At 41.5% G+C, this 13,500-nt stretch overlaps 1 protein-coding gene across 1 annotated transcript in view; it reads right to left on the reverse strand.

The window, feature by feature from the left end:
• Positions 1 to 9,829: 9,829 nt before the first annotated feature.
• Positions 9,830 to 13,500, reverse strand: part of LOC119652629 (deleted in malignant brain tumors 1 protein) — a 459,104-nt gene continuing 455,433 nt past the window's right edge. The window contains exons 9-12 of the mRNA XM_038056876.1: positions 10,717 to 10,954; positions 10,449 to 10,656; positions 10,087 to 10,341; positions 9,830 to 10,027 (exon numbers count right to left, since the gene is read on the reverse strand). Of these exons, the coding sequence (XP_037912804.1) occupies position 10,027; positions 10,087 to 10,341; positions 10,449 to 10,656; positions 10,717 to 10,954 (702 nt within the window). The 3' untranslated portion in view covers positions 9,830 to 10,026. The remainder of the gene's footprint in view (positions 10,028 to 10,086; positions 10,342 to 10,448; positions 10,657 to 10,716; positions 10,955 to 13,500) is intronic.

The raw sequence follows: 13,500 nt of genomic DNA on the forward strand, positions 1-13,500 counted from the left end.
CACTGCTTCAATGTTCTCAGGTGATCTAACGGGCCGAGGGACTCCAGTTCTTCCTTTTGTCGCACTTGCAATTTGTTTGAATGTTGTGGCCCATTGATTTGTGGTCTCGGACGGGAGCCAACGGGACTAAATTGAAGCGATTCCGAAATGCACGCTGTGTTGCAATAACCGAACATCCGCTTGAAAAGTAAATCTCAACGGCGAAGGCACGCTCCTCACTATCCCAACACATTATGGCGACTGAACCGTGTCGGAACAAAACTTTACAGTATCCCCTCTTGAACGAGACCATTAGCGCTCCGCTATGACATCAACTAACTGAGTGGCGCGCATTCTAAAAAGTTATGCTGCCGCACCCTGTATATGCATATATTACGTGCTACATACTAATGGGACAAATGCACACCCAAACCTCTTTATAAAAAAAATATACAAAACCTTTCATACCTGAAGCGTCTGGCTTCCAGACTTGTTCATTAAAGGTGTCAATAATTTTGTAAACAAGCATAACCTGGAAAATACAGAAGCTGTATCTGAATGATTTCTGGGATCCGGATTATATTCAGCTAAATAATATAATCAATCCGACATAATTCTACGATTTCGAGAATAGATGTTTTCTACGTGACCACGCAAGGATCGCTCTTGCTATTAAATGGCAGACAACGTTTATTAAAACTTTAATTATGATTTTCCTTTATGATTGATGGTCTGTAATGAGTATGAATCAAGTCACCGATAAATCTAATGCTGATGTCAAATGGTCGTACAATTTTTTCCCGTGCCTTTCAACAGCCGTTTGGAAGTTATTTAAAGCCAATTCCTGTTGTTCGCGACACATTATTTTCAGCAGAGGATAAACAAGTCGGAATACCGGAAGCTCGTGCTTCAGGTATAAAGGTTTTGTGTTCATCTAATGTAAGAAATTTCAACGCACATTTTTCTATCCGTATATAGCTACAAATGCTACAAATCCAACATAATGTTTCATATTTTTCCAAACTACGAGACATACGTACATATTACAGCCATAGATATTACGCTCACCCTAAACAAACAAACTGTCTATTTTCGAACGTACCCATATTTCCAATTTACTTCTTATATCTATCTGAATTAGGCACTACCCCAAAGTTCATTAACACGAAAATACTATATACCTATATACACACATGTCTGGTTGGAGTAATTGATATTCATATACAAATGACTAAAAAATTAAAACAAAATAATTCTTTCCGACCCAATTCATAAGAACTCATTTCGTTGTGGTATTGACGAATTGATATGTGATGATGACATCATGCAGGTTGTAGAGTGCACAAAATTCACAAAAAAATGTGAAGTTTCATCCCCTATAACTTTGTTAATAATAGTTGGATTTTTTTCAAACTTGACTGACTTGTGCCTTATGTTCTTTCTTATACGCATGCCAAATTTTGTAATTCTGGGATGAATATAAGGGGGATACCTGGTGAATTTCTAAAATGTGGAAATATACTATTATTAACTTTATTTGTGCAGATATCGGATCCGGATATATTTTGAGGCCTAGATTTCGTAGAGATGCATCACTGTGATTTTTTCAGATTTTTCGGTTGGATAGGTTCTGAAAACGAGACCTGTTACACTTTTTGGGGGTCATATTTTGAGCCCTCACTCCCCTATGTTTCACCCAATATCAAATATTGAACCAGTTTCGGAAAGTACTAATTAAGACCTTTCATTTGATACCCCACATGGCTACATTCTGTGAAAAAAAATTTGCACCTTCCATTCACATGTATGGGGAGCCCCCCTTAAACTTAACACAAGATGGCGCCACTTGCTGCATGTAAAGGGAACACCAGATTACATACTTCCACCGATTTTCGTGACAAACGGTCCAGCCGTTTCCGAATAAATCGGGTGTGACAGACAGACAGACAGACAGACAGACGGACAGACAGACAGACAGACAGACAGACGGACAGACGGACAGACAGACACCGTCTCGATTCTAATAAGGTTTTGTTTCACACAAAACCTTAAAAAAAGAGTCCCGGCGATGTAAGTTTATGGGAAAAATGACGAACTCAAAACTTTTCCGTTGTAATATTTAATAGTGGCCTAGTCTTATAAATAATTTTCTTCTCATTGGCGAATGGGAGGGGAGACAAAAGACTGAGACAACTGATTGTCGATCACTGGAGATGTTCCAGAGAGATGGCAGTTGACGTTACACGTAGTGAAAAAGCAAAGCCTCGGTGGTTGCGAGATGTTAACTAGCGGCGGATGAGCTGCGCTCCAGCTGATTTCCTTTCTCTGGGAGGGTCCCCTTGTTGCATTTCTGAGAACTGCTTCCGGTCCTAACTGTAAAAGAATACGCGCACGCACTTTTCTCCAAACCGGCTAAACTGAAACGGACGAAATTTGCTGGGCATACAATGAGTGACATAAATTTACGAGTTTAAAAGGCACAATAGACCCTCATACATGTAAAGAGTGGATGTGAATTTTTTTGTCCATCGAGTGTAGTCTTGTGGGGTATCAAATGATCTCAATTAGTATTAGGCGATGACGACTTTACGGTTTCTTATGAGGGCAGAGGCAAATCGTCAGACGCTGCCTCACCTCTGCCCTGGGAGCAGCGTCACCGAAGCGGCTCGTAGATGTTCAGCGCTTCTTCGTATAATTCGCAGAACACAACATGACTACGAATTATATTGAGCATAAATCGGCCCATACTTTGGACCATCAAAGGACATTAAAATATTCTGTACTTTAGTTGTAAACCAGAGGAATCACGACAAAATAAAGGTTTGCTGTAAATCCAATGTGTTGAGAATTATTATTCTTTACCACGGACAGTAGTGACTTTGTTAGCTCATGCATCTCGATATTTTCGCATTATTAAATGCGCCAAAGCATACATACATATGTAAAAATATGCGCAAATTGAATACCCTTCTTACCAACGCACATATATGTAGACGTATATCCATCTGGACTGGACACTCCCGGCAAATTTATTAACATATAGATTTACATAAGTCAATTTCGAGTAACTGATACTGATATATTATACAAATAACCAAAAAAAGAAAGAAAGAAAAATCAAAAGTAAGTAAGTTTGGAGAAGTAATAATCGAATTTTGCATGTGATTCCTTATTGAACTTTGTAAAAAAAAAATTCAACCCCTTTCGCATATATGGTATGCTCTCCGTAAACAGTAAATTAAACCAAACTAAAGTAAGCGCTTTCAGAAATCGCAGCTTCTCACCGAATAAATCGTGTGTGGCTGACAGGCAGGCATTGAATCGATTTTAATAAAGTCTAATTTCACTCAAAACCTTAAAAATGCCTCCACGAGAATGCAATATAGTATATTTTTCTAGGGAATATCATACAGACAAATTTTTAAGCATTTGTGTAGAAGGAAACCTTATTATGTCTATCCATTCGGTCTTTCACCTGTCTGTTCACACATCGCTCACACTCAGTTTAAGATCTTCAAACATAAGAAAAAAATTAAGTGGGGGCTTCCTTAACTTCATTCTTGAATCAACGATAATATGGGCTATGATATTGAGCATGATATTTCGAGTTTAATGAAAATGTTACTACTGACGAAGTTCTAATATCTCAAAATTGGTCCTTTTATGTAAATCTCCTGCAACCTAAAACAGTTGACATACATCACACACTCCTTTATTCCTACAAAAGTTTCCCACTTATTTAAATGCCTTTGAGGTAATCTGTATTGCAAGGGGGTATTTTCTCTCCTGTGCTCCTCTTGTTCTGTCAAACTGCCGCTAAGAAGCAGGGTAGGATCATCTGGCAGATTTCTGCATATATAAAATGAAGACTCACCAATACAGGGCAAATATTGTCAGAGGGCTAGGTAGAAAATAAATTGCTGTCAGAAGGATTAAATTTGCAAAAAACACGTAAAATATTCATTTTAAAAAATAATTCTCATTTACATCCTTCACGTATACAGTTTCCAGGTGTTCCAAAATTATCAGACAAAGTGTATGCCAATGGATTTCTCATGGAATTCTAAGCAAAAAGTATTAAGTATTATTTTTCGATTTCTGTACCGTAACTTAAAAACTGTGATAGCTGGAGGATTCAAATAGACGTCAAATCGCAGTAAAGGCATTACTATAGAATATGAAAGTTTGCTTGTGAGCATGACGTAAACTGTGTAGAAATTATAGCTTTCCAAATGCGGAAATTATGTTTTTCTCAGACAAATTTTGCCGTTTAACCCCATTTTACCCGAATTATACATTATATTTATTATACAATACACAATGTAGGGTAGGTAGATTCCAGTGGCCTCTCCGAGGAGCCGAACCAGCGTTGTGGTGCACTGGAGCTGGACAATCGCAAAGGAAGTGCCTGCGGGTTTCCCCTTCTTTTCCGCAGCTTTGGCAATGGCAATTGTATTTGGATTTGTACACGTCTGGCACAGGAGCTCAATGTACCAATTTTCCCATCGAAAATTAATCTCCGTTTCACCGCGATAAAATTTTCTTAACATCATTTCATTTTGCTTGGAGCGAAAATTGTCGAGCTGTCGAATTTCAAAGGTACGAGGGTATCAGCGCTACGTGACGCGACACTACATCCATTACAACTATCGCGGCGCGGCATGTCCGTATTTCACTAGCTTGCAAGCAATTGCATGTTTTGACATATATTTTGATGAGTGGACAAACCAACCATAAATGACACGTGACGCTGCAAAATATTCGACTGAATGCCGTGCAGCGTCGCACAAATGTGTTTTGCTTTGTGCCTCATGGGTAGGGTAGGTAGGTATCAGTGGCCGCTCCAAGGAGCCCAATTAGCGCTTTGGTGCGCCGTTTTGATGCCACAAACTCCTAAGACCGTGGCTGTTGTTATGGGAGCAGGGAGACAGAGACTAGCCGGCTCGGATCTTCAGAGCCAGCACGTAGCATTCACGAAGGAAAGCAGCTCTCCCATCCTGCAGCTAGAAAACACTCTGAGGTCCCGAAAGAATGGTTTATCCAGTGTCCGCAGCCTGACTCTAGCCAGAGCTGGGCAATCGCAGAGAAAGTACATGAGGGTTTGCCTTCCTTCTCCGCAGCTTCGGCAAAGCGAGTTGTAGGGTATGCCGAGCCTAGCGGCATGGTCCCCTATGGGCCAGTGCCCCGTGCAGACCGCCGTAATCTTGAATGCGTTTGCACGCGTCTGGCACAGGAGCTCTCGCGATCGGGCTATGTCATAAGCGGGCCAAATTCTCCTTGATTTGGCACAGCTTGTAAGTCTCATATAAACAATATTTTGGATGCAGTGCAGCTTGTGGCCGCATGGCGTCACGTAGCGTTGATGTTGTCAGGGAGCAAATTCCTTTAAAGAGGTGCTGAGTGGAGGAAAAAGGTTGTGGCAGAGCAAACAATTTACTTGATGGACGTATTCGAACGTATGTGGACGCCCTAAAAAAAGTCGGACTTTAGAAAACGATTTGAGAGTCAGTTCTAAAGGGAAACACGTCCCCTGAAAAAGTCGCCTCTATTCGTTTACCAAGAGTATTACGTTCATGAAAGCGTTGTAATTGAATTCATGTTAAAAAGAAAATGGTTACAGAATTGTAAAATAAAGTGAAATAAGTTACAGCGTTAAACTACCCGGGATTGTAACAAGGATCCCAAGTGCATGCTGTGCGATGGAAAGGAGATCCTGGGTAGCAGGCATTGCGCTCTGAATCCAAAAAGGCAGTCAACGCCTGTGACTGTATTAAGCGGGCTCTATAGAAACTCGGACAATAATGTATAGATAACCAATCCTACAGAGGAGGGCGGATATAGGTTCGTATTTGCAAAAATAGTCGCCAATACGTCTATAGCTACTATGCACTTTCAAGGCTGGCCTGAGTTATAGATCTGACTTTTGTTAGTTCTCCACTTGGTCGCGATATGTCCTGGAACGTCAGTGATCACAACACCCACACTGATCATTTTTGTCCAGAATAACAAACGAAGTCGTTGAGAATTTACACGTCCTAGAATGAGAAGAACGTCAGATTTGTCTATAAAAACATTTAACGAGCAAACAATTATAGATATGTGGCTGGACCTAGGCACTATCTGACACACATTTGGATATCACGGGGTACATCGCGACAGCATGCGACTTATCTATGCCCAGATGTTATACTTTCCCCAGTAGAAAGCCTAACTGCTCATGGAATACTGATTTTCGGTTTGGGGTGTCATCAGATCAGACGGACGGCCCAGAGAGCAATGGCTAGGATTGGCCGAAAGGCAAAGCAAGCTCGAAAAACCGTAAGCTACTTATACAGCGAGGCAAGAGAGACTGCTTAAAGCAGCTCTGTACAGAGGCGGATATAAGCCCATGGGTAAGCGCCTGCAGGGTTGTAATGGGCAGAGTTCAAGATTAGGCAGCTTCGAAAATTGCATGTCTTCATCACCTACTGAAAATTGTTCAAGGTTTGTTTCTTCAGAAGGGTACAAGCAGTAGGTAAAGAGCTTTAAATGTGACTGTAATACCTCTAGTAGTGACGAAAGAAGTACTGAAGATTTGCTGGAGAGAGATAGCACAGGACCGGAATCCGGCCATGTACCAAATAGCATTTCAAGTCAGGGTGGACATATTTGTGGAGTTGCTTGGTGGTTGTTGTTGCTTCAAGCTGAAAAACTTTGCAGTGAAAAATCTTTAGGCAAATCTATATGTCTATTAACCACTATAGTGAAAATGCTAGAGTGGCTAATGAATAACAGATTACTTCCGGCTGTAGAGAATTTGGGAGGATTATCAGGCCGACAATTCGGCCTCTGTACGGCGAGATCAACTGTCGATTAAAATAAGTATTGCACAGTGATTACGCTTGAGATGCAAAATCCATTCAATTCGCGAATGGTAACCTTCTACAATAAGAACGTCTTTGACGACGATTGGTCCGCCCAATTACTTTTCTGCATTCATCGACACCTTCTAACAGTTGGCATGACACAGACAATAGGCACAAAGAATATATTTTCTTTACAGTATTCTATGCTGAGCCTAGTTTTGTGCAACATCGTGAATAATAATGTCCACAACGCTCCGGTAGTCAGCTGAGCGACAGTAGTGTATTTTGAAATCCTAAGATCTACTTACTATATACATATATGTATGCACATATTGAAGAGAGAAGCGAATACCATATTTATATACAAATATCTAAAAAAGCTAAAAGAATAAGATGTTCTCATGTGGCCTACATGTCCGTATGCATATATCGCATTTTCGTATCTCAGGTTCACTTTACAGTGGTACGGATATGTATCGCTATGCATACTTACCTTTTTGTTGGTACACGGAAGAAGAAGAATGGATCGTACCACTCCAGCTAGAAGCAATTCCCAGGCCCATCAACATTCGGCAACATTTGTGTATCCCCTGGATACTTTGCTATAACAAATACAGCCAGTATCTTCTGAGACGGGATGCGTCTTCTCTTTGCATAGTAAGCAATTTCGATCAGCTCCAGATTCCTTTCTGATGCGGCCTTCTGCTCCTAGCATCGGACATTGCTTCGAACTGTTGAGTGCGTCGCAATGAAACCGAAGCCAAACTATCTAGACCACCGCTTCAGTGTCGTGTGGTTCCTAAGCCGATAAATAAGCCGAGCTATTCTTACTCTCCTTGTTATTAACCGTTTGAATTTACATCCTATGCTTTCCTTAGCGTTTTCACCGCTGGCTGTTGTAGTCCGGTCAAGTAGAACTACTTCATCCAGGCCTCGTAAATCCCCTACTTCGTGGTGATCACATCTACATCCGATCAGACTATAGCGGTCTCCGGCCTGCTAGTCCTTAAGTCCGCTTCTGGACTCAAAAGTTGAGCCACCCTTACATCCTTGGATTTCTTGAGCTGCAAATTTCTGAAAAGGTCTACTGCGGGTAATATTATCTCCTAAATTGGTTAATTCTGGGTCTGCCTTCATTCTCTTGATAATGTCACCGTATGATCCCACATTTCGTTTGAAGATTTCTCCACAATGGTGACTACGGCAGCAGCCCCTGTGGCCAAACCGAAACTTACTTATCGAAGAGAACCTACACGAGGGGGCGTGATGTAGTAAGCGAATGCTCTATGCCTTATATAGACAATCAGACCTAAGCTTGCACGCACTTAAAGTGGCTGCGACCAGGAAACTTCGCCAGGGGTATAATGGTACCATGGAAACCGGGATAGCCATTTGAATTGACATGTTTTCTGGTACATCTACTTCTAGCCAGGTTATTAACCGTTGACTCCCTTGTGGTAGTATCATGGAGGTTGTGGTTGCGTCCAAGCGGACAAAGAGACTTTCAAGCCTCAAACGCTAGTTCGGTGAATATTTGGGTAGGTCATACGTCCACCAGTATGAATGCTGAACCATGCACTCAGTACAGTATAGTTGTTCTTGTCGCAGCGGAACTCTGATTGTGGTCACAAAATCAATGCATGCTTTAAGTAGACCCCGAGGTTGAGTCTACGTGGCAGGTACTCACGTCACCTGGAGTTAACTGTCCTTTCGCTTTGAATGTGGGGATGAAATTACAATATTTTACAATATTCGTCACTCTAAGCTGTACCAGTTGAAAGTGTGCATTGTATTTTCGAATATGCCCTAAAAAGTTTTTCGATTCTTGAGTAGCTTCATCAATATGAGTTGAAACAAAAAATGATTTTGCCAGCTAAACAATACATCCCAGGCACTTCTTACTGAAACTTCAAAGCGCGACAATATAAGCACAATATCGCCATCAGGTTGATATTTCGATGCACTTTGTACTCGTAGTCTTCATTTTAATTGAACACTGCTTTATTGGGATTGGGACCGAGCCTGCTGTGATCGTCCAACTTCACGTCGTGTGCCTGGTTCTTTAGGAATTGCGGCAGTTCTGAAAGTAGATGCTTTTGCTCGGAGATTTGTTATTCATACACCGTGTTGTTTAGATGTTTCGGTAGCCCTTGAAATGGAAGCTAAAATTCCCAAGTTACCAAATACTGCATCTCGCTTTTCTAATGTTTCAGTAGCTCTTAAAGATGCCCTGATCCGGTCATATTTTCAAAATGGATTATATTCTTCTAATGTTTCAGCAGCTCTTGAAGTAGCAAGCTGTGTTGGCTGGCAGTTGCTGTGTATATCTAGTTGATCTTCCAATACTCGACTTTTTGGATGTAAAAGGTGACGTGTCACAGCATCATCTAGTGACAATTTTTAGGGTCGCATATAACCCATAAATTTTCTCTATTAAAAAATGCAATGGTACAAATATGACCAAATTCCATGACGATCGGCTGAAGGGTTTCGGAGTCTATCGATCACAAACGGATATATATAAAAGCAACTTCCATTTTGAAGGTTTCGTGCACCCAGCTTCCCGACTTGTTATATAATAGAGAGAAAATATTCTAGGTATGATGTTTTCAGGGGAGACTAAATTTACATAAAGTAGGAAGCTTTGATCTTCCGCAACTTTGTTAGTGATAGTAGGATTTTCTTTCTAGTATTACGCCCTGCTTTATTCTTTATGCTCACATCAAATTCTACTTCCAGAATGAATTTAAGGGAGTAGTTTAGATAAATTTACAAAATAGAATAATATACCGTTATCAATTTTATTTGAGCAGATATTGGAATGGGATGTATTTTGAGCCCTAGATTTTATTGTATATTCTTTCGCTGCATCTTTGTTTTTTTCAGATTTTTCGGTTGGGTAAACTCTAAGAACAAAACTGAAACTGGACTGGAAATTCGAGATGGAAGGTAAGTTAAGCTGAGTGATGGTAATCCTTTTGAATTGAAACGGCGCTTTGCTCTTTCACTATTGTTTATTTTGATTCTGCTGTACATCTTACAAATGTAACTTTCAAAACAAAACAGAAAATAAACAACATAACATGTATATCATTACGAATTTGTTTGAACTCGATTAGACTAATTTATCACTAACTATAACGAACTAGCAATTCCACTGACTCCGTAAGGCAGGAGCGCTGTCATTAGAAGAAACCATACACCTGCAAAGTGCAATTATATTAATGGATTTGTATCCATCGGAATTGTGGAGTTTACTCACTAAATTTTTCTACGAGCACTATTGATTTCCTGTGTGTATGAGCTCTCTGTAGTTGGCTGCTCAGCCTCGAATGTATAAGAGGCTCGAAATCCAGTCTTATCGAAGCGGTCGTTTGTTCGAAACGTTATCCGGAAGAACCTTCCGTCAGACCTGACTGAAAACCCGGAGCGCTTCCCACAAAACCGCCGAAATTTTCGATCTATGCTCATGAAATTCGAAAATTCTACATAATCACTGGCTGTAGATTCTTCACATCTGTTGGCGAAAGAGGAGAACGTTTACATTTGCAAAAAGCGGGTTTGAATGGAAAGTCGATATTAAGTCCTTACGCTGCTGTTTAGCATTTATATTACTATACTTACGGAAATATTCCTTCCACATCGAAATAAGTGAAGCGTATAAAAATTCGATCATATAAGTCGCCATAAAAAAGATAATTACACTCGATGTTTCTGGGATAAGCTCCTGGAAAATTTGGCGAATGAAACCATCCACTTCTCTCGACGCTACTGTTGAATTTGAAAGAACACTCTTCGTTAGGAATTTGCTCTCCCGAGATTATACCAAAATCTATGAAAAATATAAAATATCAGGAATCCGCTGGAAACTTTTAATGAGGTTAATCTGTACTTTCTAGAAACTTATATTCAGCCTTGAAGCCTCGGTTTCCCTTGCCGCTTTGTCGCCCACGGAACTCCAAAAGCATTTTGGGACCATTCGATATTATTGGTTTCGGCATCGTGTCTCCGCATAGCGTTTCGACTGGTTCAAATCTATCCCGCATCGGTAGCAAAACTTGCAAAATATCAGCTTCCTCGCAGTCGTAGCTGTCGCCTTCCGATGGAAGCGAGAACTCAAAAAACTTTATCTGAAAGAAGAAAGGGTTTTGTGTTTATTACAAATAATTCGGTACTTGTTTAGCCAATGGAGTACCCTGATTATTTAAATGTAATTTTCGGTTCATAATATTTGTCTTAGACTTTCTCAAAACGAAAACTCGCAATTGCATGTGGTAACAAGAAGAGTTTATTTATAAAGGAAATGTCAAAAATTTTCATTCGACAAAACTTTCGGGCACAAACAATTTCCATAGAAAGCAAATTTGCTAAGTAAATTCGTGTTTAGGAATGTAACGTAGTCCTGAGTACACCATCCAGTTGATGGCGGACCAGGCCAATTAGAAAGACACCTAGATTTATCTCGACCGACTTAGGCCCGATTTTACTAGCCTGTTTTTTTTTGTTCTGAATATAATTCATAACCTTCCCGTGTTATAAATTGTAAATAAAAGTGTAATGACAAATGGATTTGAAAATGGTCAAAAGTGGATGGAGACGACTTAGAGGGAAGGTCCGCCTGCAAATTTTGAAGCTTCATCGAAGTGCTCTGTCGACACGTGCTTGCACGCCTCTGAGCTAGCTAGGCTTGGGAATGTGGAGAAGTCTTTTAAGCACTTCGCTCCCTCACGTCTCATCGTATAAAAAAATGCACGTGCCTTTGCCGGCGCGTGGGTCCACACCGAATCCTGACAAATATTAAAGCATGGGGAAACTCCGCCATGCTAACAACATAGTACGCTGGTCCCCCGTCCAAGTAAAGGAGCAAGGTTTGAGGTAACGTCGTCTGTACTATCCTCAGTAAAATAAAAATAAAATGAGATCAGAGAAAGAGATAAATAAAGTATAGTTGGAGTTATTCCACTATGCTAAATCCTAACTGATCTCTCTTTGTGACAGGTCCCGCGACAGGCCGACCAAGAAAATGCATACAATGTCGTTACAAACATGATGACCGGATTGAGTCAAAAGCCTTGGAGAAATGCTAGGGCGTCCACCTCAGTCGACGCGGCAGAACGGGCCCGGTCCTGTCGAGAAATGGGCAAGGATTCTTGATGGATGGACGGCGTCAGGACGTAAGCAAGTTAGTCCGAACAAAACGAACAAACCAAAAACGTGTCTGCACGCTAAATATTGGTACCCTAACTGGAAAGACGGAGGAACTCGCAAGAGCCCTTCGGAGAAGGCGCATTGATATGAGCACTCTGCAAGAAACCCGATGATCTGGTACTAAAAGCTGCGACATTGAACGCGAACGCGGTAAAATGGCTATAAACTTCTCCATTTTGGTAACTCACACACTCAATATGGTGTTGGCATTGCCATCTCAGAGGGATTCCGTGATGCCATAAAAGAAGTCGAACGATTTGATGATCGGCTGATGAAGCTCACCATTATATCAGGTGATAGCACTATTCACTTCTTCACCGCGTATGCACCACAGACAAGTCGACCTGATGCCGAGAAAGAATGCCTTCTGGCAACTTCTCGATGAAAAGACTTGTCACGTGCCTGCTGGCGACTATATTATTATTGCCGGCGACCTTAATGGTCATGTGGGTGAAAAGGCAGACGGTAACAGGTGCCATGGGAGAAAGGGGCGCGCAGCGCGCAATGAGGTCACTGTTTGCAAAGTCGTTCCCCATGAGACCATCCTACCTCAACATCGGCCATTGATTGCCGTCCTGCGAATTAAGCCACCGATAAAACAGCGTGAGGAACGCAGTGGGTCGCGGCGCATCAAATGGTGGCGATTTGGTGAGAAGAAACGATCTCACTCATACGATTGCCAACCATTACGAATGTGAAAGAATCGTGGAACCAAATGAAAGACACGATCCACAAAGCGGTCTCTGCAACCCTCGGGGTCATCAACCGATATACTTGGCTTTGGAATGATGATGTTGAAATGAAGGTGCGTGAAAAGAAACGCCTCTTCCACAAATTTTTCGAACATAAAACGTCTGCTAATTGCAACTTTATAAGAATAGCAACCGGGAAGCAAAGAAAGCGGTCGCTGTCACCCGAGCAAACCATTACAAAAATCTTTACGATAAACTGGATGCTCGGGATGACGAGAAAGATCTGTATCGACGTGCTAAACGCCGTAATGAACGCACACAGGATATCGAATACCTCTGTTACGTTAGTGACAAGAACGGTACTTTGCTTACCAACCGTCGAGCCGCAACGGATAGGTGGCGAGAATACTTCGAGCAGATTTCTACTGAAGAATTTGCTCATCCTCCACTTCCACAATCATTGCCGATATTTGGACCAGTTCCACCTGTCAGCGCAACTGGTGCTCAGAGGTGGCGGCGAGGAAGATGGGGCGGCAACCCTATCGGGCCCTCCTAGTGGAAGTTTCATGGTGGTTGTGGTTGTCCTCAACCGAGAAGAGACCTTCGGGTCTCGACGTGGTGTTGCGTATCAACACGGGTGCCGTACTCCATAGTTCGGTAGAGATTTAGGTAATTAATTAAAAGGACCGTAGGATTAAGTCTCACGACAGGTGCCTACGTAAAACACTATGGGCTTCAGTGTCAGCGCAACTGGTGCTCTGAGGTGGCGGGGAAGA

Source organism: Hermetia illucens, chromosome 3, assembly GCF_905115235.1.
Source record: "Hermetia illucens chromosome 3, iHerIll2.2.curated.20191125, whole genome shotgun sequence".
In the NCBI taxonomy this organism is placed as follows: Eukaryota; Metazoa; Arthropoda; class Insecta; order Diptera; family Stratiomyidae; genus Hermetia; species Hermetia illucens.